General features: G+C 45.1%; 3 protein-coding genes across 7 annotated transcripts; all 3 read left to right on the forward strand.

The window, feature by feature from the left end:
* Window positions 1–381: 381 nt before the first annotated feature.
* On the forward strand, window positions 382–5,396 carry LOC109200114 (putative C-type lectin domain family 20 member A). 5 transcript variants are annotated; one of them, XM_025911468.1, is made up of 5 exons: window positions 382–1,003; window positions 1,916–2,269; window positions 2,541–2,909; window positions 4,647–4,747; window positions 5,055–5,396. In XM_025911468.1, the coding sequence occupies exons 1-5, from the start codon at window positions 925–927 to the stop codon at window positions 5,190–5,192; spliced, it is 1,041 nt and encodes a 346-aa protein (XP_025767253.1). In that variant the 5' UTR covers window positions 382–924; the 3' UTR covers window positions 5,193–5,396. The 5 variants fall into 5 exon arrangements, with proteins under 5 accessions (XP_025767253.1, XP_025767256.1, XP_025767252.1 ...); XM_025911471.1 differs by lacking the exon at window positions 5,055–5,396 and having other exon boundaries at window positions 2,541–2,613; window positions 2,764–2,909; window positions 4,647–4,957; XM_025911467.1 differs by lacking the exon at window positions 5,055–5,396 and having other exon boundaries at window positions 4,647–4,957.
* A 3,941-nt stretch (window positions 5,397–9,337) lies between these two features.
* Window positions 9,338–19,346, forward strand: LOC109194539 (mucin-5AC-like). The gene is made up of 9 exons (XM_019355546.2): window positions 9,338–9,508; window positions 11,584–11,646; window positions 12,043–12,178; window positions 13,028–13,154; window positions 13,232–13,348; window positions 14,617–14,731; window positions 15,173–15,319; window positions 17,050–17,161; window positions 17,399–19,346. Exons 2-9 carry the CDS (start codon window positions 11,605–11,607, stop codon window positions 19,318–19,320), a joined length of 2,718 nt encoding a protein of 905 aa, XP_019211091.1. The 5' UTR covers window positions 9,338–9,508; window positions 11,584–11,604; the 3' UTR covers window positions 19,321–19,346.
* trim33l (tripartite motif containing 33, like) lies at window positions 19,226–24,956 on the forward strand. Its single transcript, XM_019355547.2, has 6 exons — window positions 19,226–20,033; window positions 20,145–20,335; window positions 20,992–21,094; window positions 21,217–21,273; window positions 21,484–21,606; window positions 22,701–24,956. The coding sequence occupies exons 1-6, from the start codon at window positions 19,362–19,364 to the stop codon at window positions 22,986–22,988; spliced, it is 1,434 nt and encodes a 477-aa protein (XP_019211092.1). The 5' UTR covers window positions 19,226–19,361; the 3' UTR covers window positions 22,989–24,956.
* Window positions 24,957–25,534: the final 578 nt, after the last annotated feature.

Consider the following 25,534-nt stretch of genomic DNA (forward strand, 5'->3'; position numbering starts at 1 on the left):
ATATTTTATTACGCTTGAAGAGTAAAACTGAAGAGAGAAGTAAAATAAAATCAACTGACCTAACGTCCTGCTCACAGTTTATGACTTCCATCTCTTTGATTTATAACAGCTTCACACTTTTGACCTCATTTACAGTCTGTTCTGGTCTGAGGGTCGTTTGCATCTGAAATGAGTGTGAATAAGTCAACTTCAGATTTATATGCCTGTTTTTGCATTCAGAAATGGCTCCATAAATCTCTTAACCAAATAGACTTTAATGAACACTTCTATATGTCCAAGAACATGTGCCTGGTTTTTACATAGTTAATGATGACTTTCTGAGAGAGGAGGAAGAGGAGGGAGGAACAGATGTATATTTAGAGGGACAGTGTTGATGTCTCATGGGCAAACACACTGACTCCATCTCCTCACTGCAGGTACGTTGTGCATTCTGAGGCTCTCCTTTGTCTCATATTCATGTGAAGTGATGTGAGTAATAATTCAGTTACACAAAGTTCAGTCTGTAATATTTGTACATTGGCTTCATTGGGCCACATTGGTACATTGGGTCTTCAAGTCTGGTTTGAGTGATTTAACAGGAATGTAAAACTGTTTTAAGTTCATGACAGAACTGGTGCTGTCAGCCGGTGGGATAGGTCAGTTTCACTGAAGTGGAACTGTAGACTAGAAGGTCCCATCTATCATAAATGGCATCGTCCCAATTCGGAGAAGCAAACAGGAGTGCTGCCAGGCCGGCCAGGGTTGATTTAAGGCCTGTGATTATCCTCCTTCCTGTATCGCAGGAATGTGATGCTAAACACATGAAAATACGTTTCTTCAGGCTCCCACAAAGGAACACGCTAACACAGTTTACAGTGAGCGCTAACTCAGTAATAATAAAGAAGTGTCACTCTATGCTGATGATGTTTTTGTGTCCATGATGAAATGGTTGCAGAAGAAGTCCCTACAGTCTCTGAGCTCTCAGTCATGCAGTGTGGTGAAGCGCTCCTCCTGCTGCTCTCAGGTCTGTAAACATGTCTCACTCTCACACATTTAGTTATAAGAAAATGTGGCAACGTGTCGGCCTTAAACCACAGTAAACTGAAACCTCTGAGCTGAGCGGTGTGCTACGAAGTGAGATTGTGAGTGAGATTATCAAGCTTAAAGTCAGTTTCCTGTGTTCACCTTTTCACCTGTTAGATCACCATAGCAACTGATGATAAACACATAACTTGGTCTGGAGCAGGTTATGTGTGGAGTTTCTGTTTAAAATCAGCTGAAAGTGCCACATTTTACTGATTCTTTTATTTACAGCCTGATTTAAGTGTATCTCACCAACATGACTGAATGAAGCTGTGACGTTATGCCAGCACAAACAGCTGGTGGTGTATTGTCACTGGAATTTATATAGATTCAGTTAGTGATGCAGAAATTGTATAAATGTTTTGATGTTTAATCTGCTGCTGGGTGTTTTTTACACCCTAATATTCAGTTCAGTTTTTTAAAGACTCTACAGAGAAAATCCAACAATCAGATGATCCCTGTGAGCAGTGGCAGTGGGAAGAAAAAAACTCCCTTATAACAGGAACAATCCTCCAGTATAACCAGGAGGGTATACTGGAGGGTATACTGCAGAAGAGTGTAATAACTGAACAGACATAAAAATAATCCAGTGTCAAAATATCAAACTTTGCCTGTGGATCACTTTGTTTTTTCAGATGTTAATAGAACAAAACTATTCAGAATAATCAGCGGAGAAGAGCAGAGTTTGTAGCAAAGCAGTTTGTTGAACTACAAAATAGTCAAAGCGATAAACTGAAGTTTTCCTGACACACAGAATAATCTGTGATCTTTAAATGTTTGCGTTTCACGGCTGTGCAGACCTTCTGGGTGTTGTGTTTTTGCAGTCAGGGCTGTCTCTTGTGTTGTCTCTCAGGTTATGTGGTCGTTTGCCAGTTTCAGTCTGGTCAGTGCGACAGACAGTTCCACTTCGTCACGCAGTCAAAGACCTGGACCGAAGCTCAGCTTTACTGCAGAGAGAAGTACACCGATCTCGCCACCTTCACCAGCAAAGACAAAACCATGGCGGCCCAACAGCTGGTGGGGAGTCAAAAGTTCTGGATCGGACTCTTCAGGGTCTGGAAGTGGTCTTATACTGGAACAGGTAAATCAACCTTCACAAACTGGGGCCCGGGCGAGCCTGGTGTGGAGAAGTGTGTGACAGTATCTGCACTGGGAATCTGGTCGACCAGAGACTGTTCAGAAGAGAAGCACTTCATCTGTTACAGCGGTGAGTGGCATCGGCACCAAGACGAAGGAGCACGATGGGTGCTTCCACTCTAAATAGCTTTTAAAATGCTGTAATCTTATTTTTTTCATTAACAGAAGAATTTTGAATTCTGGAACTCTGGAAAACACATACTTGACAAATATTTAGTTGAAGAAAAGACATAACGATTAAAATTTCTTAAAAAAATGAGTTTTTAGTTTAAAAAAGGTGAATGTTGTTGGTGAATATTTGCAGCCTGTGCTCTGAATCTGTCTGCTCGTTTCTCTTCCAGGTGATGCTGGCCGTTACATCCTGGTGCAGGACTCGAGGAGCTTTTACGGCGCTCAGTCCTACTGCAGGGACAGGTACACAGATCTGAGCACCATCAACAGTGTGGTGAACAACACGGAGATCATGACTCTGCTGGCGTCAGACATTTATGATGGTTATTCAATGAATGGAAGTAGATCGCTGATTCCCTCTTTGTCACTTGCCTGGATTGGTTTGAGCAACAGCTGGGAGTGGTCTGATGGGAGCGACATCCAGTTCCTGCCTCTGACTTTGCAATCAGCAGATGGGGACTGTATGATGGTGGACCAGTCATCATCATCGTGGCTTTTCCAGCCATGCAACAATGCCCACCCCTTCCTCTGCTACCAGGGTGAGTCTGTCCTCACTGTTACTGCAGAGCCTGATCCTCCAGGTCCTGAGATGAGTCCGACTACCGTGGTGTCATCAGCAAACTTGATGATGAGAGTGTTGTTGTGGGTCGAACTGCAGTCGTGGGTGTAGAGAGAATACAGGAGGGGGCTCAGCACACAGCCCTGTGGGGAGCCGGTGCTCAGTGTGCGAGTGGAGGAGAGATGAGGGCGGAGTCTTACAGTCTGGGGCCGGTTTGTGAGAAAGTCCTTTATCCAGGCACATGTGAGAGGAGGGAGGCCAAGAGTGACCAGTTTGGTGATGAGGATGTCCGGGATGATTGTATTAAAGGCTGAGCTGTAGTCCACGAAGAGCATTCTGACGTAGCTCTGCCGCTGCTCTAGGTGACTCAGCACAGCGTGGAGGGCTGTGGCGATGGCGTCTTCTGTGGATCTGTTTGCGCGGTATGCAAACTGGTGGGGGTCGAATTCTGGGGGGAGGTAATCCTTGATGTGCTGAAGGACTAGTCTCTCAAAGCATTTCATGATTACCGGTGTGAGGGCCACAGGGCGGTAATCATTCAGGCTGGAGATGGGAGACTTCTTCAGCAGTCTGATGATTGTGGCTGATTTTAGACAGGATGGGATGGCTGCCTGATCCAGTGAGAGGTTGAAGATTCTGGTGAAGATGAGGGTGAGCAGGTGGGCACATGCTCTTAGCACCTTGCCAGGTACTCCGTCTGGACCGGCCGCCTTCCTGGGGTTCACTGCTAGGAGCACACGTCTGACATCGTGCTCCGTTACAGTGAGTGGAGCGGTGCAGGAACCAGGTGAGGATGAGGATGGGAGCAGGGCTGAAGCAGATGAGTGTTGCTGTTGTGGTGTTTCAAAGTGGGCGAAGAAGCTGTTTATTTCCTCTGCCAGCTGCACACTCGGGTTTTCTGTTTTCTGTGGTTGATGATGTCTTGCATTCCCTGCCACACCTCCCGTGTGTTGTTGCTGGACAGGTGGGACTCGATACTTCCTTTATGGTCTGTCTTGGCTTTTTTAATCCCCCTTTTCAGGTCAGCTCGAGCAGCCCTGTACAGAGCTCTGTCACCTGACCTGAAGGCGGCGGCGCGGCTGTGAGCGGACCTCGCTGGTCATCCAGGGTTTTTGGTTTGGGAAAACCTGAATGCTTGTGTCCACAGTCACATTTGCAGTACAGAACTTGATGTAGTCCTGAACTGATCCTGTTCATGTTTCTAGGTCCTGGTTTTCAAATATGTCCCAGTCTGTCTGTGTGAAGCAGAACTGCAGTTTGGAGAGAGCATTTTCAGGCCAGGTTGTAGTGGTCTTTGTGGTGGGCCTGGCACTGAACCTGAGGGGGGTGTAGACTGGGGAGAGCAGGAGGGAGAGGACCCACAAAGACCCACAGACTCTAGAACAGTTTCTTCCCAAACGAACTCACACATGCACCGATAACACAGTCCCACCCACTCATTTTTCCCATTTCTCTCTTTAAACTGTGCAATAACCCGAACTGTATATACAAAACACTATTTACATAATTACCTTTTTTTTTTACACTGGATATTGTAAATTTTATACTTTTCTTTTCTGTTAATACTGTTCATATGTATATAGTGCTGCAGAACTGTGCACCCCCACCCCCCACATGTTTGCACTGTGTTGTAGATGTTCTGTATCTCATTGTACAACTGCATAGTGACAACAAAGGCAATCTATTCTGATCTGATCAGCTTGTTGTTTCTCTGCAGATGTCCAAACTCCAGTGTTGAAGCGCAGCGTGAAGGTTTGGCTGAGAGCGGGATCTGCAGACCTGAACAACCCCGCAGTGCAAGAGTCCATCCTGAAGCAGGTCAGGGGACACATGATACCCTGTTCCTGCAGCAGAGCACCAAACTGCAGCCTCTTGCATCTTCAAAATAAAAAACCAGAGGATCATTTGGTGGTATTTTCCTCTAGTCTGCATGTCCTCAGTCAGCAAAAGAAAATACTCGATGACAACTGTGTTAGCATGAATTCAAGAATTTAAGAATGAAATTCAGTCATCCTGATATTTTCAGACTCCTCACTGATTGTGCTGGTTAAAAATCAGTCACTGTGTCTTCATCAGGTTTCAAACACTTTATACACTGATGTAATGTGTGAAAACTGTGTTTCAGGTGAGGGAGAAGCTGGTGGAGCAAGGAGTCACTGAGGAGGTGAAGCTGAGGTGGAGGACGCAGCCCGATGGGAAGGTTTTCCACAGAGAGGAGGAGACAGCCGGTTACTGTGAGGAGGAAGACTGTGGGTCGGTTTAGTCTGCACACCAGGAAGTGACATCATCTGTTTATTCATTATAATTGGCTGATGTTTCATTGATAAATCAATTACGTCTTTTAATCTTTAGAAGTTATCTGACTGACACATATCAGTAGTTAGCTCATAAATTATTGTGTATATTAGGGTTAGTAATCGAGTACATGTATGTGTGATGTTTGAAAAGTAATTACTCTGTAGATTGTTTCATGATCTTGAGTTGCTGGACCTCTAACCACTGCTCTCCTGAGCAGGCTGACTCTCACAGTCCTGCTGTGCTGTCAGGAAACGAGTGCAAATGATTTTCTTTTTAATAACTATGACTTTTCTTCTTCAGCTGTTTTTCCCAGTGCATGAAATTGTAATTTTCATCTTATGAATTAAATAAAAGAACAACTTTACACAACTCTACTTTTTCATCACTTAGGGGTTATGATGGAAAACAAGGCGCCAATAAAACTAATTTGAATACATTTCATGATATTGATTATGGCTGGGTAACACTGTTCCCTTATTTGACTGAACTTTGATTCATGTTGTTTGCCTTTGATTCTTGATGATTCGGTTAAATCAGAGCTCAGATTGTCAGATTCACCTTAAAAGCCTGTCGTGCATAGTGAATGAAAATAAATCAGTCAAATTTAAAATCAAACCTTTAATTAAGGGTAAAACTTGAATGTGGTTTAATGGATATGTTGGTGATCTGGAGGAAGTAACTACTGAAGTTAGCTAAGAGAGATCAGAGGGAAGCAATCTAAACCTATATCAGCAGTTATTATATGTTTATTATATGTAGGCAGGCTATGGTAAAGTTTTTCTATAAATTTCTATAAACTTTGGTGTAAAATTTATTTATACAGAAATGTGATGCAGCTCTGACTGAGGATGACGAATGATGAATGCCTAAAATGATGAGAGCTTCATCTGAGGCTTGGACCCAACAGAGGTCCATATGTCATCAGCAAGAAGATGAAGAGAAAATGCTTTATGGATGTATCCAGTTTCATTCAGTTATTAATAATTACATTTAATCTAAACAACCTGAAGCTGCACTTTCTCCATCAAATTCCAGTCAGATCAGGAAAACAGCTCAACAGTAACATCCAGCAGTAATAAAAATTATAAAACGTATTTAAACCAGTTTATTATTGATTTCTGATCACCTCCACATATAACTGAGTTATACGTTTAAATGGAGCCTGTTTTGTTCTGATCTTTTCATGCGTGGACACCGGCTACGTACAGAAACACAGTGAGGACTCGTATGCGATCACCTCTTTAATCGAACCCTCGGATGACCAAAAAAGGAAAATCTGTTACTGTTGCTAAACATCTTTTTTAATCATGCATTAAGCTGATAGTATGAGGATTACAGCTTTAATGGGTTCGAATTTTCTGAGAGAGGAAAATATGATTAAAAAACATACAGTTAGTCCATAATAAGCAGCAATCATGAGTCCAAATGTTCATGGGAAAAGCACAAAAACACAGCATTGTTGTGTTTAAAGAATATCTGCCCCTAAAAAGGATGATGATCACACAGTATATGAACAGTTTTATTCCCAGAAATGAATCCAGAGGTTCCCTGAATCCACAGAGGATTGACTTTGTTGGAAGAGAGGGGAGGAGGTGCAGACCTGACCTGGAGTTTAATCACAGAGTCGGGAGAGCAGTGAGACCAGTGAGGGGTTAGCGGTCCATACAGAACAGGTGTTTGGTATCAGTGGATAGAAGACCAGTGACTCCAAATCATCAGTATAAGCGTTTAACACGAGTACATAGTTTATCATGTTCTCTCTTACCTCTAATAGACAGACTGATTATTCATGTTCTCCACAGACAAACACTGAATTTTTACAGCTTTATCGAATTTCTAAAATAAGAAATCATGGAATAAATCATCAATCCTCTCCTGGTGTGCAGACTAAACCATCCCACAGTGCTCGCTCTCACAGACGGAGTGATGAAAGGCCGTTCAAACCATTTAGCTGACGTTTGCTCCATCGGCACGATTTACTTTAGACCAGCACGACCTCCACTGTCTGTACTGGGTACTGCTGCCATCTGACCACACCCGCTGCTGTTCAAACCATTTCCACCCATGGTGACCTCATCAGAGGCGTTTGATGCCAGCAGAGCGGCGACCTTCATGCTGTTGGTCAGGTTTGTGTACCGAGCGTGATAGCAGCTGCATTGTGGAAGAGAGCCACATGTTTCTGTGCTTTATGCCACTGATGAACCCAGTGAGTCTTACAATATCAGTTATGACGCGGGTCGTTTCCATGGCAACAAGAAGATGCTGAATGACTGTCTGATAAATAACTGAATGAGTGAATATTTCATCTCATTTCTCTTTCTAGTGAGCTTGTCTTCATAGAGCCACAAAATGCATAAAACTGCTGACATGAAGAGAAGCGTCCAGTCTGCTGAACTGGAAACAGTTAAAAGTCCAGATAATAAACATCTGCTCCTCCGTCCTCTCTCAGAAAGTCATCGTAAATTATGTAAATCCAGATGTAGTCTCAGGGAATGGAAGTGCTCATTAAGGTCTGTTTGTTTAAAAGATATCAGGAGTCTTTTCTTAATGCAAAAATCCGGCTTATTCAAATTCATCTGAGAAGCAAAGAGTCCTCAGACTGACCTCCATCAACCACAACATGGTGAGTGAATGAAGTGTGAAACCATGAAACCAGACTGAGGTGATACGCTGTAAGCTGTGCTCATGCATTTATCCTGTCTGACTTTCTTCTGTACTTTTAGTCTGTAAGCGTAATAAAGCTTTTCTCACAGCATCAAACCTTGAACACGTCTGCTGCATCAGGTCTCAGGTTTGTGTCTTTATTTGAATCTAAAGCAGAGTTTTGTGTATTTGCATGGCTGCCTCAGCACCTCAGTCATATTTGAGTGAAGCTGTAATTATTATAATTCTGGAAAGAGCAGAAAAGTTTAACTTGTTATCCAAACAAATTAGTAACGAGCAGACTGAGGACACAGCCCGACACGGTTTTGTTGTAACATCAGGATATCTTTTTTTAAACATGATTTTTTTGGTATCTTTGCCTTTAGTGCGTAGTGATACAGTGAAAACACACAGGACATGCCCCTTCTTTTCTTTATTATCCACCTCAGTTTCCCAGTAATGAACTCTATTTTTCTAAGTTGCTAATTATCTTAGAGTAATACATAACATTACATTCAAAAATGTTAACATCTCAAATGTATTTAAATAATAATAAATGTAAAAAATATAAATATATATTAACAAAATAAAATATATTTAAAATCCAATATATTCACTCACTGGACACTTTGTTAGGTACACCTGTTGAGCCCTGATTAGGTAACCAGCCAATCACATGGCAGCAGCTCAGTGCATTCGGGTATGTAGACAAGGGCAAACTGACCTGTTGAAAGGTGACTCAGGTCCACAGTCACCTGATCTCAGTCCAGCAGCACACCTCTGGGATGTGGTGGGACAGGAACTTCAAACAAACCTGTGTGATGTTTTCATCCCAGTGTGGACCCACGTCTCCAAGGAAGGTTTCCAGCACCATGAATATAACAACAACAACGGGACAGAGGGGGTCCGACAGGTGATGGCTGATGTTTCTGATATGTTTTTATGTCTAATATGTTTCCTGATAATGGTAAATATACAACAGGATTCATATATAAGATTAAGAAATGACCTGTTTTTAACATATCTGCACGACTCTGTGTTGTTGCACCTACTCTGTGATTTACATTAGAATCAGTGCAGTTCTTTTCTGCTGCCCTGTCAATGACACGTTTTACCCGGATACATAAAGAATATATATGTAAGAGTAATTTTGCCAAGAACTGATTGGTGCTTCTGCCTCATGACAGTAGTGATGTTTCTGCTCAGAATGATGTAGTTCATGAAAGATATATTTGATATGTTTTACAGATTATAGGCCAACTAATTACTTACAGCAGTTTAAAATGCTGATAATCATTCACTCGCAGCAGAGTGTACCTAATAAAGTGGTCGGTGAGTGTATAAATGTGTTTCCTGTCACAGAAGCTCCTCTGTATCCCAAACCTGCAGCGGGTCTGTGAGTACCGGAGGTCTGCGGTGACGACCAGCAGGTGGCGGTAATACGCTGACAGTCTGGACGTCACCTGCCCGGGCCAGAAGAAGAAGAAGCGGGACGGAAGTTACATCTATGTGGTGTTCGTGACGGTTCTTGTTGGTTCCGTTGCTGTGGTCGTCTGAGCGGCTCCAGGCTAAACCGGGAGGACTCGTGTTACCGTGAATGTTGACGGTGTGTGTGTCTGTGGACGGAGCGTAGTGACGGTGAGTCCATCACGTCAGCATCTCCGGTGTCGGGGCTGGCCTCTGTCGCGGGGCTCTCGGCCCCCTTAGCGGCCCTTCGGGTCCGGGTCTAGCTCAGCTCAGGTTTATTTACACCGCGCTAAATCGCGGCGGCGCTAATGCAGCGAAAACCCAACCGTCAGACCACGCCCTGCGAGACAGCACTTGGCGACCGTGGGAAGCAAAAACTCCATTTTAACAGGAAGAAACTTTTAAGATTTTCTTAATCCGGTTACTTTATAATAACACGAAGGTGAGAAAGCGACGTGTTTATCCCGGTCTCTGAGGGCTGTTCCCGCGTGGTGACGTCACGGCGGTGTTTGGGATCCTCCTCTGTGTTTACATGATGTTCCACACGGCTCACCTTCACCCTCACACATGCGCTCTGTGACGTGACTAGTGGAGACACGCTAAACCCTGAAGAACTGATGAGAGGTGAAACTCTTCCATGACCTGGATGACGGAGAGCGTCCACAGACACGCCTGCGTTTGTTTCATGTGCGGCTCTCACGGTTTTTCCCGTGAGGGTGGACTTCAGGGTGACAAACCCACGAAGCCCAGTGTCAGATGTGGCTCAGAGGAGACGCGCTGAGTTGCGCTTGTTTCGGTGACAGCGTGATGACAAGCTGCTGAAGTTAATGTAGGATGTGGACTCAGCTTTGGAGGGACAGAAATGCACATGTGAATCACTGAGTTTCAGTGTGACTTCACAGCTGCGTCAGACTCTGACGTAATGGATGTTTCCCGGAAAGTTGTTTCTGTCCATCTGAGCTCTCCTCCACATGACTGCATGAACGCTGCAGCAGCATCATCGCACAAAAATGAGCTCAGACTCATGATCAGCATTTAAACTACCATAAAGGTTAATACCAGCTCTGAGTTTGTTAAGCTGTAGATGAGGGAAACTCGGGTTTACTGTTAAAGAGAGTGAACTTGAGCTCAGAGTCAGTTGCCATGGTAACAGACTCTCTGAACTTAATCTCCTCACTTGGAAAATTTTCTTAAAGTGCAGTAAGGGGGCTGTAAACACAGTGAGGGTATATATACATACATATGTGCCCCCTTTGGACGATGGGAATCACTGATTCGGTCTCTTAAATTCATATTTTCTACTGTAAATCCCCAAAGTTAGTCTCTGTGGGTCCGTCTAGATAGCAGGAGCCTCCAACCTGGATCCAGCTGAACGATATCTGATCAGGATCAGGTCATTTCAGCTCGGCCTGGATCCATCTCACAGCTGATCGTACTGGTCATTCTGTCCACGATCTGTAAGCTGTTCGTATTTAAAGAGATCATCCTTTCCAAACTGTACCAAACTATTTAAAATGTAAATTACCAACATGTAAATATTGATTTGAAATTTCCCACAGCTTGTTTGTCTTTACAGACAAAACTTTAAATCCAAATGTGATTTTTTTTCAGTTACAGACACGTGTCAGTAAGAAAGCTGCCGTCTGTCACTGAAGGATGAAAACAGATAAAGTTATAAAACAGTAAAGACCGTGTGTTATAAAAACAGGCTGTGGCGTCGTCAGCAACATGAAATGTTTACTGAACTTTATTAAAACACTGAAACGCTGATAAACTGTTGCAGATGTTTATGATGATGTGACCTGAGCTCATTAACGTGAGCCCGTCCTGATTAAGACGACACACTAATGTGTCCATGGACTAACACGGAGGCTCTGCTCTTTATTAACTCTTTGCTGTGGAGAATCACGGGATCAGAGCTCCATTGATGAGGACTTTCTTTATTCATGCAGATAATCTGTGATCAGCCTTTCTGCAACCAAAACCCAGAATTCTGATTTTAGAGTTTGTTGAAGCTGCTTCTTTGGATCACTTCCTCCGTGCTATGTTAGCGCTCCTGCTAGCTGCTGCTGTCACCTGATAACTGTAATTACTGCACGGAGCACAGAGGAAGTGATGTCACCAATGTCAGCTCTAGGTTTCTGTGTCAGGATCAGACTGATTATTGACTCACATTTGGTACGTCACCAACTCCACAAATGTTCTCATCATAGCTGCCGGACGTTATCAGCTTCTCTGTCTTTCAGGAAGCAACTTTGCTGAGCAACATGGAAGCGACAGGAGCACCAGGAGACAACCTGAGTCAGCAGGTAACTCTCCAGCAAACCTTATTTTATTTATCTGTGCCTCACCACCAGGATCTCCTGCTTTGAGCTTTTTAACCAAAGAATATTCACATGTGATCCTGCAGCAGCATGTGGAAAATGTGTGTGTGTGCGTGTGTGTGTGTGTGTGTGTGTTTGTTTGCATGCACGTACAACACTGTGAGGCTGGTTTTATATGAAGACAACACGAGCCCTATGGAGACCATTTTGTGTCTTCTGACACACCTTTAAGACTCCCGTGGTCGGTACTTTGCAGCTGCACACGTGCAGGAAACGTGAACATGTCTGATTTTGTGGCGTTTAAATAGACTGATAAAAGAAAAGACCTTCAGCTGGAGCTCAGTCTCACCTGTGAACGTCTCCGCCTTCTCATCTCCTCAGTGCAGCAACTGCGACGCCACCTCGGCCGCATGTTGGTGTCTCGACTGTAATGAAGCTCTGTGCGGCGTCTGCGTGTCGGCGCATCGCAGAGTCACGGTGACCAGATCACACAGGCTCCTCCATCACCCGCCAGAAGGTAAAAAACCCAACCCACAGCCACTGATCGGTTTTATCATCGATTAGAGGTTTTTGGGTTCTCTTGGAGTTAAACTGCTCTCTGCAGTCAGCTGACACTCGCTGTTGACCGTGACTTAGTGACGAGCTTCAAAAAGATCTTATATGTTGTAAAATTAAAGTGTAGAAGCACATCTAAGTGTGTAAGCCACAACTTGTGAAATATTTAGTTCATGAATTGAAGTTGGATACAAATAAAACAGGATGTGATGTTTCCACAGCAGCAGGAGCTTCAGTCCACCATTTTTTTATTTATTGTTGAAGAACTGAATCCTCAAACAGCCAAACAGAGTTGAGTCTTTTTGACCCGACGGGTGGAGCCGTAGAAACGCCGACTCCCACACAGCGGGCCGTCGGAGGTTCTCACTTTAATGGGGAGTGGTTTGCTAAGCCCAGCCTGTCTGCAGTGTCCAGCTCAGAAACACTGGTACTTTCCAGTTTCTTTGTTTACACCATTAGCGTTTCAGTCTGACCTGCAGGACTCCAGCGTCTCCCTCACCTGCCAAAGCGCCACAGAGCGAACACGTGTCGCTGACTTCCACCGAGCTCTGAGCCCAACACGTGGAAACGAAGGAAAAGTCCTGCAGATAATATCAAACACAGCACACTCAGTATTTTACCATAGTTTCATACTTCGGTTCAGGTCTGTTAGAGAGCGCTCGGTCCAGAGACGGTTTCAGTGGGAAGCTGATTTTACCACATCTGTTACAACCTGTGATATTATAGTAATAATTGAGATCACAGTTATTGAGCAAACTAAGTGATAATCTGTGTGTGTGTGTGTGTGTGTGTGTGTGTGTGTTGTCCTCAGGAAACATCTTGTCTTCTCCCACCAAGTTCTGCAGACTCCACCCATCTGAGCCACTCAAACTCATCTGCTTCACCTGTAAGCAGCTCACCTGCAGAGACTGTCAGCTGACGACTCACATGAACCACAGGTGAGGCGGGTCGGACACGTTCTCCTGTTAAAGTGGTTGTAGTGCAGACGTGAGCCGTCAGCTGCTGTTGTTTCCAGGTACCGCTTTGTCAGTGAGGCGGTGGTCAGCCTGAAGAAGCAGCTGGACGTGTACGTTCATTCCATGAAGAGGCAGGAGGACACGGTGAGGCGGAGTCTGCAGGACATGGAGACCAGGTACGGCTGATGATTTCACTGTTTACTTCCTGAAAAGATGATGGCTCATCAGCAGAATAAATCCTTTTTGCCTTATTGTGTCGTTACTCCACAGAAACAAACAGAAACATACATATTAGCAGCTCGAGTGTTTTTAATCTTCTTAAAATGTGTTTTGTTTAGCAGATTATGAGTAAATGTACAGAGGAGCAGCAGTGCGGGTGTCCCAGACTCTTTGCTTTAACTGTGTGCAGACCGGCCAACACAAAAACACCATCCCTGTATGTTCAGTTCAAATCATTGGTGGGCCTGAAATCTGCCACAGAGGGCAAAAAACCAACATTTAAATTTACACAGTGCCACTGGAAATAATCTAAAACTCAAGTAATGCGTGTGAGTGTGTGAATGGTTGTCAGTCTGTACGTGTTAGACTGGCGACCTGTCCAGGGTGTACTCTGCAGGGATAGGCTCCACCCACCCGTGACCCTGACAAGGATAAGTAGAAGAGAATGGATGGATGGGAATAATGTGTGGCTGCCCTTGGAAAGTATGCAGCATGGCTTGATAAACATCCTGACCTGTGAGGAGGAGGAAACTAAAGCCTCGCCACAGGCTGCAGAGCCTCCTCCTGATCTCCCATCAAGATGCGTTTGGCATAAACGCCTTGTTTGAAGTTATTTCTCGTTAACGTGAAACACTCCCACTGTCAGACTCTGTGCACTGCTGTGAATCCTCACACAGATGTTTACTCGTTATCTTGTACGGAAACATTCAGAGAATTTGACTTAGATTCACTGTATTTCATAAAATCGCTACCAAACGTCTCTTTGCTGAACTCGACTGTTCTGAGTCTCCACGCGGTAAAGGTCGCCACCTCATTCCTACTTGATATTAATAACTTGGCCTGTAAATGGCCTGTATTTATATAGCGCTTTTCTAGTCCCTAAGGACCCCAAAGCGCTTTACATATCCAGTCATCCACCCATTCACACACACATTCACACACTGGTGATGGCAGCTACGTTGTAGCCACAGCCACCCTGGGGCGCACTGACAGAGGCGTGGCTGCCGGACACTGGCGCCACCGGGCCCTCTGACCACCACCAGTAGGCAACGGGTGAAGTGTCTTGCCCAAGAACACAACGACCGAGACTGTCCGAGCCGGGGCTCGAACCGGCAACCTTCCGATTACAAGGCGAACTCCCAACTCTTGAGCCACGATCGCCCTCAGGTGCCGGCTGTCCCGTCTGAGGAAAATAACCCCCCCTCGTGCTTCTGCTGTGTTTCAGGCTGCAGAGCATCGAGCAAACCGAGTCTCGTCTGAGGACCGAGCTGCAGGCGGGATTCGTCGCTTTTGCTAAACTTCTGAAAGCGAAAATGATGTCGCTCCTTAAAGACATACAGGTACGTTCCATCAGCTGTTTTAAATATTGTTGAATGTTGAGCAGGCTGATGTCATTTCCTGTTTCTCTCTGCAGTGTCCTTGTCTGTATCTAAAAGAAGAAGTCTTTGTTTTTTCAGCTTTAAGTGTACATTTCTAATTTCTTAGAAAGTGACCCAAATCTTTTCTCAAAATATGAACCGAATTTATGAACAGACTTTTCTTCTTGCTGAGGGATGTTTTTCAGTCTGTGCTCTGAAGTCATTGCAGTGAGTTCAGAGTTTCACTCCTCAGCATTGCCTTGAGTCTTATCTGCTGCTGCTCTCAGTATCAAACGTCTGTGCTCACTCAGCCTCGCACGCCAACATTTGTGGTAAAATACAAAACAATGGAGCGCCTAAAAAATGATTAAAACATGCTGAATGTGTGTGTGTGTGTGTGTGTGTGTGTGTGTGTGTGTGTAGAAGGTGTATGAGCTGGAATGTGAGCAGATCCAGGGGAGGATGGTGAAGCTGAAGCAGCTGCAGCAGAGCCAAAAATCCATGAAGGAAACGCTCGAAAAGGCCAGAAATCTGACCGACCTGCCGTCCCTGCTCTCACACACCGCACAGGTACATATCAGAGATGTGACAGACACACAGCAGACACACTGCAGCTGTACTCACACTACCATAGCTTAAACCAATGGTTCTCAAACTTTTTATTCCCCACACGGCAGGAAGAAATTTTTTCACGTCCCATCTAAACAAAACAATGACAGAAAAGCCAAACTGCAACTTTATTTACGTAATAAACTCATTCACAATGAATCCTTCAGTAATTTTTATTTTAAACAACTTTCATTTCAAACAAATAATTGTAATGTTTGTCACTACACGGCTTCATTATTCTGCAGCACCTCTTCAAAAAAGCAAAAGTTAAACAGAACGTGAACGTTGCCAAACATGGAAACATAAAGTTCAGTGTTATAAAAAAAAGAAATCCAGAAACTTGTGAACAGAGATGAAAAATATATAATTTAGTGAGTTTAATACGTTTCACTCTTAGTGGCTGCAGTGAGCCTGTTTTTGACTGCAGAGCTGCGGCGGGGCGTGGTCTGCGGCACGGCTGCGGGTGAGCGGCATCCGCAATCACGCCTCGCCGGCGTGCCAAAGTGGGTGTCCCCGACAGAATTTGTTTCCCTTGCGTCGGGAGCGTTCGCTGGGCGGGGAGAGCGGATCCAGTTGACTCCGCCTCCATTACAACTATGTAGACGTGGAAGCAATGAACTGTTTTAGTGAAAACATGAAAAATCAGTGTTGTTACATTACTGTTCAGTTAGTGGGTTACAACAGAATTGATACATTGATTTTTCTCGTGGATTATTTCAATAAACCAAGGACATTTTGACTGATACTTATTTGTATTCTTCTGTAACTTCAGAGCTAAAACATCCAAAGTTTCCGGAGTAGTTAGTCATTATAAGAAGTGTTTGTGAACTAAAAATCAAGAGTGTGGGATACTGTTTGTCCGTGATTTGGACAGCCCAGTGCGCGCTCCCGATGCAGGGGAAACCAATTCTGTTGGGGATGCCTACCTTGGCACAACACTGGACCACATGTTCGCACTTTTTAGTACCATAATTTATTGCAGCTGTCGACTTGCCTGCAGCTTTTCAGTGGATGCAGCGGATGTGCATACTATTACAAAACTGCCGCGTTCTGTGTTCCCCCATAAAAGTGATTCCAATGCTAAACATTAGTTCTGCATGACTTTTCTGCCAGGTGACTTGCACCCCACTAATGGGGCGCGCCAGTATGAAAACATGTGAGGCACACTGACTCTCATAATGCTGGATGACTCTGTATATTGTCAGATTTAGATATTGAGCGATAGAGACGTTTAAACATGTAACTCATACATGAACAGTCATGACAGAAACATAACAACAACAATTAGAAGCAAAGACAGGCTGGAGTGGTTTCCTTGTTCATGGATGTCTGCTGTAGATCCGAAACTGTGGGAGGAGCCAGTCCTCGCTACGTCCCCACAGAGTTAGACTAAAGTCCAGCAAAGCCAGGCTTTCTTTCCTTAGCTGGCTCAGAAGAAGATTAAAAACCCTAAAAAAGGGGCGTTTTGCACATCATGTGACTGTTATGTCACGCACAGTGATCCCTATGAGCGTTGCCCAATCACAAATATTATCAGATAATCATTGCTTATAAAAATCTGTAAAAAAAAAACCCAAAACATCACTGTTGCAAAGAAGTTGGAGAAATTCTGCAGAAAACGGTTAATCTGGTGATTTAGTGCGTAGCCTGTGAACCAACCAATTTATCTTTGCTTTGTTTTTCTCTTCCAGATTAAAACCCAGATGAAGGACCTTCTAGATCAGGACTCAGACCCCCCTCTGAAAATGCCTGAAGTGAAGCTCATTACCAAGTTGGGTTACGAGGAAATCCTCTCTGAGCTTTGTAAGTCCGCTCGTGTATCCGTTTCTTTATGTTGTGGCTTCAGTTTTGCAGCGGACGCTCGGCCGTACGTGTGGAAACCAAACCGAATCATTTTATGTGCCAGTTTGGTTCGTTTTTTCTGTCCATGAGCTCAGAGTTTATGTTGATGCTGTTTGACTTTGGATGTAGTTTAATCTGAGAGAAAATAATTGCTGCACCCTCCTCCTCCTCCTCCTCCTCCATTGTTTCGGTTTCCAGGTAACCTTCATGTTTCATGGATCCCCTTCGCTGTGCCACCAACCTTGGATAAAAACACAGCAACTCCGGCCCCTCCTGCTGCCCCTCCTCCCACCTCCACCTGCAACCCCATCTCCAGCACTGTGATGGACAGCGCCTCTGCTTCTCATTCGCTTAATTTGTCCTTTACATCCTCATCTGGCCCCAAACCTAGAAGAGACTCCACTTCTTCCGACTCCCCCTCCACCCGCCTGGTACCCCCCGGCCCCCAAACTGAGACGGCCGGTTCCAATGCTACACCTGTTCCTAATGACTGTGCTGCTACACCCTCTTCATCCTCACAGTCAAGTTCATCTTCGGCCTTTTGCAAATTTTCGCCCAACCTAACCCTTTATAATCTCCTCACTCACCATCAGGTTGGCACACAGGATTCGGTAAATCCTCGATCTCCGCCCTCGAGTTCCCCATCGGGTCAGTTGAGTCATGCTCTCCCTCCAACCACCACCTCTCTTGCAACCTCCAACATGCCCCTCCCCCCGCACTGTAATGCCCCAGGCGCTCCAGCTAGCCGTGCCTCTCCTTTGTGCACGCTCTTATCCAGCTCCTCCACTTCCATTACTCCTCCTGCTCACACCTCCACCTTTCCAATGCCCACTGACCCCACCCCTCAAACTGGCAAAGCTATGAACTGTAACCCACCAGTTACCATCAGTGTTCTCCCTCCACCATCAACGTCTGTGTCTGCTCAGTCGAGCGTTCCTTCATCCTCCACAACCACCATGTTTCCCTCCTCCTCCATCACTCCTTCCATCTCCACCCGTCCCAGTCTGTCAGCACTCGTGTCCAGTCAGCTGACTATTTCTCCATCCTCCACACCCTCCGTGTTTCCCCACTCCTCCTCCTCTTATACTCCTTCCACCTCCACCAGTCCAGTGTTCACCAGCTCCATCACTCAAACTGGCACCTCCCCCAACACACCTGTTACCATCAGTATCCTCCCTTTACCATCAACACATTTAACCAATCAGTTGTCTGCGTTTCCCTCCTCCCCCTTATCCACCACTCTTTCCACCTCCACCTGTCCAGCAGCAACAACCGGGTCTGTTTTGCAGACTCTCGACACCCGTGTCACTAACCTGGTTGTTCCAGATAGTTCCACATGCCGCCCTTCGGCGTGGCTCCAGCCCTACGATCAGTCTAATCTTCATCTTTCCTCCTCCGCCTGTCCCTCGTCTATTTCTCCTCCAACCGTCTCTTCCACCTGCCCACCTGCTCAGATTTCTAACTCGCTGAGCGCCTCTCCGAATCAGTTCAAACCTCTCGTTACACATTCGAGTATGGTGTTGGCTTGTTCTCCAGCCACCTCCACATTAAACTCCGCCCGTCCCGTGTCCTCCTGGTGCCTCCTCCCCCAAACACCAAACTCCAGTAATCCTAACCTGCTTGTTCCAGTCAACTCTGATGCCACCACCACCTCCTCGACAACCATGAACTCCTCCTCCACCAGCCCACCCACCTCCACCTTTGCTGTTCTGACCAGTAACGCTGCCTCGCCTGTTCCCGTCAGCATTCCTTCATCTCTTTGGAATTCCTTGACCACGTCGTCCTCTATAGCTTTCATATACTCCTCCTCTGCCACTCTGCTCAGCACCACCTGTTCCACAGCGACGTGCAGCTCGCTGCTCCACACGTCTCACTCGCTTTTTCCAGTCAGCAGTCTCAGTACGTCACAGATCTTCACTACCTCTGTCACTCCAACCTTCTCGTCCTTCATCAGTTCTCCTGCCAGCAGCTGTTCATCTCCCAGCTATTTGTTCCTCCCCCAAACTGATGCCTCCCGTCCCTCAGTTGTTCTCAGCATGCTGCCTGCCGGCTCCACGTTCCCCTGCCGGCGGGTCAGTTTCTATCCGCCCTTAAACCCGTCCAACCATCGCAAGTTCTGAATCAAACCGCCGGTCCTCACCGGAACCAGCCCAGCATCGTCATGCTGACCAACACTCAGAGAACGTATCAGGTGCTGCTCAACGAGACTGCTCTCTTCAGGCTGCCTGATCGTCGTGCCTTCCATCCGGCCTCAGCGCAGAAACTAAGCGGCCTTGGGGAAAGCACCATCACAGAAGTGAGTCCAGAGATTTCTGCGGGAAACTCGAGCTGTGATGGACCGAGCGACACGTTACCGTCAGAGCACCAAACCGTGGAAGATAAGAGCCCGGCTTTACCCAGCAGCCCTTTGTCCTCGCTTCAGGAACTTGACAGCACACTTCATCCCCCCTCCCCTCAGGAACAGACTCAGCAGGTTCCTGTGGAGGGCTTGGTGGCTGACGCTCGCTGTGATAACACTATACAAGATATGGAGGAGAGCCAGGAAACGAAAGAAACCGAACCCGCCACTTTAGTCTCTGACGAAGCCAAACCCAACGCCCTCGAGCCTAAAGACGACGTACCAACACTGGTAACTTCAGACAAGGACACCGAAGAGCTGAGCGCCGTGATTGGACGGGAGGACTTCAGTCTGAGTCGGTGGCAGCCCAAAGTGTCTGTGTTGAGACTGCCTGTGTCCCTACCAAGTGTTGGACGGCCCCTTCCCAGTTTTCGTCTGTTACCTGGAGAGACTGATGATGAGATTTACCTGGAGGAAATGAGTGACGACTGTCAGGTAGGATGCACTTGTCAAACACGATCTGTAATCCAGGCAAACTTGAGAAACTTGGATTATAAGATGAACCGGTCAGCTTTAAGAGACTGTTGTCGTTGTGCTCTGTTACAGTCCGATGCCGAAGACGTGGCGGCTGACAAAGGGGATTTCATAAAGCCGGAATCGTCTCCAGGCTCTCCAATAACCCTGGAGATTCTTTCCTGCTCGGTTTGTGCATCACCCGGCACTTCGATCATCTGCTCAGCCTGCGGTCGAGGATACCACAGAGACTGCCACGTCCCCCCAGTTGGACTCGACTTTTGGTAAGAATCCGAATCATTTTCATCCTTTTGCTCCTTTAAGATGACTGAAGTCCACTGACGTGTGATAATTGGATTGATTTTCAATCTAAAGCCTATTCAAAAAGGTTTTTTTAATTTTAAATTATTATGAATAAAACTCAACACTTTCCTCTTCCTGATTTACTTTTATTATGAAACCTCTGCAGGAAGTCTCTTAACATTGATTCTGTTCATCTGGATGTTTTCAGTGGGAGAAACGTTTCGTCACTCGTCCGAGTGATTTCTTCAGTCTCAGCTGACTGCAGGTTTCCAATCTTATTAACAGCACATTTGCATAATAACTGAAACCAGCCCACTGAAGGAACCATGGGCTGGGAGATCAGTTCCTTCATTGTTGATATGCAAATTGTCGTTGATCAATGGCCATGAGTACCAGCTCTCTGTGAATGGTACTCATGGTCTTTGATCAGTGGTCATGACAAGTTTTAATGATCAAGGAAGTGACCTCCCACTGAAAACGTCCAGATGAACAGAATCAACTTTTAGGACTTCCTTACTTGGATGATTGAGCATGCGTCAAAACATCTGCAGGAAGTGGATACTATGAGCATCAGTAACATCACACAGGGCGCAAAAAGAAAGTGAAGTGACCTCTGCTGTCTGTCCTTGTCCTGCAGGTCAGAGTGGGTCTGTTCGTTATGTCAGGACCTGTCAGACCCGTCGGACCCCTATAGCACTGAGAGACTTCAGCATACCAGCCTCAGTCTGCAGAGCCTCAGGGTCAGCATTTGCTCACTAACGCTTACTCATGAACCTCACTTCACAAAATGACTCCGTCTCCATCAGTTTGTGGTAGATTTTCTTCTAAAGTTTTGTGTGTTATGTCTGTTTTTGTTTTTCAGAGGTGCGAGAGTCTCGTTCTGCATCTGAAGGTTGAAGTCTGCAGTCAGTGCTCTCAGGTCAGTCTGAGCAAAGCTCCAGTCAGAGTAGAAGCTTAAAGCAGCTGACGAGTTTATACACTTTATAAAATGTGCATGAATGGAAATAAACCTGGAAACGGGAAATGGGAAAATAAAGGGTCTCCTGTAGCAGTCGTTAAACCAGCAGGTGGCGCTCCTGCAGCCTGATGAGGTCACAGCGATGAAGACTTTCTGTTTTCTTCTCTTCAGTTTGGCGGTTCGTCTCAGCTGAAGTCGATATCGGACCGCCTGACCCTCCGCCGGCCTCCTCCGTATCAAACGGCCGCACAGCTCGTCTCCGACATGTGGACTCTGTTCAAAGACGCCTCACAGGTACGCACGAAGCAGGCGGAGTCCAACACAGAGCCTGATGAACTCTAGTCATTAGGATTTTTACCTCTTTAATGAATTAATGAGACAGTGTTAAACTGTACTTTTTTGATACTATCGTGAAATTAAAATACCGGATGGATGTCAGACGCATTAATTATGCCATTATTATCATTATAATAATAATAATAATAATAATAATAATAATAATAATGATGATGATGATAATAATAATAATAATGATAATAATAATAATGATAATAATAATTATTATTATTATTATTATTATTATACATCCAACATTATTAATAATAATAATAATAATAATAATAATAATGATACTCCAGGTCTCTAAAGGGCAGATGGTGCTTGTGTGTTGCAGAGCAGGAGGCTGCTCATTTATAAGAACACAAAGTAAAATATGGCTCGCCTTCATAAAGTCAAACTTTTTTAGGCAGATATTTGTTTTGAAACTGTACCTTAAACTTTCACCACTAGGAGGCGGGGTTTTACCATAAAGCCTGAGTGGTGTTGCCACGGTGATAAGAGCAGAAGAGTTGTGAGTTGTGCTGTGGATGTGAGAGTCTGTGGTCCTGATCAGGTGTTCCCCGCCCCTCACCCCGCGACGCCTGTCCCTGAAACGTCTAAGAAACCTGAAGGATTCTTAGACGTCTTTTTAACAGCTGTTAAAGCCGTGCTTCCTGTTACCCTGCTGCTACTGTTAATTCCAAGTTTAAAGAGAGAGCAGGAAAATTACCTGCAGTCAGTCTTACCTGATACCTATCCACTAGTGTCGTCTAATTGTTCTCGACCTCATCGAGCACTGCTGTATGTGAGTGTGGATTCGATGCTCTGGCTTCCTTTCTCGTCCTCACACGTGTTTCACGTCTGGAGGTGTTGGATGTATAATTTAAAAATAAATCATCAGAATTTAGGGCTGATTTCGCTGCCTGCAGCCATGTTTGCTGTGCAGCTGATGTGCGAGCTTTGGCTTCTGTCAGTGATGCCGAGCTGCCGACGCTCGGCTTCAGTGCAGACTCGCTGATTGAGATAACTGAGCAGCAGCCGTCACTCTGCCTTCTCTCTGCTGTTTTCAGGACGACGAGTTGCAGAAACTGCAGGAAAGTTTCCGGATGAAGTTGGTGGAAACTCTGAGTTCGGAGCTCCATCCTTCACTCCTGACCGCACCGAAGTCAAACCTGCAACCTGCCGCTGGATGCGCAAGCAGATTGCAGCACGGCCGAGAAGACGAGAGCTTAAAGTTGGAAAAGGAAGAAGGGTTAATACCTGAATCCAAACTCGAGGACTTCAGGAAGAGACTGAGAGACTTTCTGGATCTGAAGGCAAGTCCTGCTCCAAAGAGGAAAAGGAGAGAGGACGACTGAGGAGGTTTTAAATAACCAAGAAGACTCTGCACAGCTGCTTTTTTCCTTTTTAACCCATGAATGTACGCGTGACCTCAGCAATATTTCCTATATGTTCTGTACACGTAAAATGAAGGAGAAACTGCCCGTCGCAGTTTCCTGTAGCAAGCGGCCGTCTTCAGATGTCTTAGGTTTGTGTGTAAAGCCCAGCGAGACTGAACGTAGCGCGATGGAAATGGCGCGACTAACCGCGTGTGTGACCGGAAACACGCTCGTCTGCTCCGCCTTCATCGGTTTGTTTCCTCGCTGCTTAAAAACCAAAATCAGAGTTTCAGTGGCTCAAAGAATAAATAAAAACCTTTCTGGATTCAGATTTGATCGGTGGAAGCTCGGCTCTGCACTCGGTGCAGGAGCTGCTCCAGGTGTGCTGAGCTCTGATGTACAGGAAGTATCTGAGCTCACAGCAGGCAGATGTGACCGCAGCAGCTGGAGACTTTTTATTTTAAAGAAACAAATTCCGATGTGTAGTTACAGCACGAGTAACTTTAAAAAGCATTTTTCAGAAACACCATGTGCCTTACGTTTAAACCGCTCACAGAAACCTGGAAACTCAGCCGCTGATGATGAAGTCAGTTTCTGAGTGGTCACCGTGTGTAAATCCACAGTATTAACCCCGTCGTCTCTCACTGACACAGCGTGAAAACCGCCAAAGGTTTCCTCTGCTGTGAGCGGGACAGGTCCGCGTCAGCGCTTCTGTATTTCTGCACTCAGTTCGCTGCGTCTGCGAGTCGTAATCGGGGATTTTGGTCTGAACTCTAAACAATATTTTTGGTATGACAAAGTTCATTTTTCAGTGAGTGGTCACATCTTAAAAGCAGGAATCGGTCAGTATTTCACAATTTCAAAAAGGGAGGAAATGATGACGGCATTGATCAGGCCCACTGTCTGTGCTGTGAGCGCTCTGACTGTATCAACATTAAACTGGTGATTTCATCTGAGACTTTGTGCCGGTCTCGATTTTACCGCCTTATGTAAAGAAAGTGTGAGACCTTCATTGAGACGTGAAGCCGTTACTTTTTCCTTGCGGTTGTAATTATAGAGTCCTTGGTGGCAGTAATGGTACCTTTCCTACTGTCAGATTTCATCTCTTTGGCAGCTGATCAGCCATAACGTGTTCTTATTTTTGGTATTTCCCCCGAAAGCTGAGGCGCGCACGTCTGCAGCGAGTAGCGTAACATGTTTACAGTTTAGTCTGAGTTTTCTCGTTTGATATTTCATGTTTTACACGTATGTTGTGTTTTCTCTTACGATGAAATACGCAGAGAATTTTGTTTGTTTAACATGTATATAAAAAAACAACATTTAAAATAAACATTCTTTTCCATAACTGACTCGCTTTGCATCTGAGATGAGTCTCATCTCGTCATTCGGCTTGTGATTTTTAGCAGCTGGATTTACTGTAACAGGCGACTCTGTATTTGATCTTTGTTGTCTTCAGTATTTGGCTCACATCCTGCTGAAGTCTCAGATGTTGTTTATTCCTTCAGTCCAGCTTCATGACTCGATTTGTTTTCTAATCACTTCATGTGGCTGTCTTCTTTCTTTAATGTCTGTATGTCAAAGCTGTCGTGTCCAAACGGATCCCAGTCACATGCTTCAGTCTGTGGAACCAATTAGCCGGTTCATGTTTCCCCCGGTGTTGGATGGGGAACTCTGACAGACTCGTTTCTTTGTGTGCGCAGTTCGACGTCGTGCACTTTCATGTGTTCAAACTTTATTGTGAAAGTCTGTGTTTACTTTCCCTTTGAGGAATTTGAAATAATTTTACTTTGATGTTAACAGAACCAAAAAAAGAAAAATCTGCTGAAAAAGAAAAACGAATCAGAACAAGAATTCAAATGTAAACGTGGATTCTTCTTGGCTGTACATTTTATCAAAGAAAATGTTACGCTGTGTTTTAAAAAAATTCCATTAAAATATTTTAAAATATTTTTTCATGTGACTGTAAATCGATCACCTCTTTACTCAGAACACAAATTCCTTTGTGGTTGGATCAGGAGGGCGTGAAAATCTGCCAAATGCACCATCCACTGTGGAAACCCGTGAGACTTTGATCGTGGTCTTATTGAAATTTCTCGGTAGGCTGAAAATCCTCCAGTGGGGAAAACCGCCTTTTAACAAAATGATTTAAATTTAAACTTTTAAGTACACGAGAAGGACTTCGAGAGTTTTAGAGTCGGTGATAAAAAAGGTCACATATTTGTCTGCATGATTTATACACCAAATACGGCCCTGAGGGTTCCAGTAATGGATAAAGAGATATCTTGGCCTAAATTTGGAAATTAATCCCCCTTTGATATCAAATTAAATGATTTTTCGAGGAGGAAAATAAATCAGTTAAGTTCTGCAGCTGCTGAAGAAAAACAGGAAGAATAAGGTCGTTCAGGTGGAGGCCAGCAGGTGGAGCCAAAGAGGCAGCTGATGCGCTCTCTGCAGCACATAAAGTGTTTCCCGGCTGAGACGCTAACCCAGCTGCACAAATCCCTGCAGATGTTCACAGGATGCAA

Source organism: Oreochromis niloticus, linkage group LG11 (assembly GCF_001858045.2).
Source record: "Oreochromis niloticus isolate F11D_XX linkage group LG11, O_niloticus_UMD_NMBU, whole genome shotgun sequence".
Taxonomy (NCBI): domain Eukaryota; kingdom Metazoa; phylum Chordata; class Actinopteri; order Cichliformes; family Cichlidae; genus Oreochromis; species Oreochromis niloticus.

Coding starts and splice junctions, on each gene's coding strand:
- LOC109200114 (XM_025911467.1), top strand. CDS start 925: ATGGTTGCAGAAGAAGTCCCTACAGTCTCTGAGCTCTCAGTCATGCAG. Junction 1,004..1,915: donor GCTCCTCCTGCTGCTCTCAG/GTCTGTAAACAT, acceptor GTTGTCTCTCAG/GTTATGTGGTCGTTTGCCAG. Junction 2,910..4,646: donor CCCCTTCCTCTGCTACCAGG/GTGAGTCTGTCC, acceptor GTTTCTCTGCAG/ATGTCCAAACTCCAGTGTTG.
- LOC109194539 (XM_019355546.2), top strand. CDS start 11,605: ATGGAAGCGACAGGAGCACCAGGAGACAACCTGAGTCAGCAG. Junction 14,732..15,172: donor CGCTCCTTAAAGACATACAG/GTACGTTCCATC, acceptor GTGTGTGTGTAG/AAGGTGTATGAGCTGGAATG. Junction 15,320..17,049: donor TGCTCTCACACACCGCACAG/GTACATATCAGA, acceptor TTTCTCTTCCAG/ATTAAAACCCAGATGAAGGA.
- trim33l (XM_019355547.2), top strand. CDS start 19,362: ATGCTGACCAACACTCAGAGAACGTATCAGGTGCTGCTCAACGAGACT. Junction 21,274..21,483: donor TCTGCAGTCAGTGCTCTCAG/GTCAGTCTGAGC, acceptor TCTTCTCTTCAG/TTTGGCGGTTCGTCTCAGCT. Junction 21,607..22,700: donor TGTTCAAAGACGCCTCACAG/GTACGCACGAAG, acceptor TGCTGTTTTCAG/GACGACGAGTTGCAGAAACT.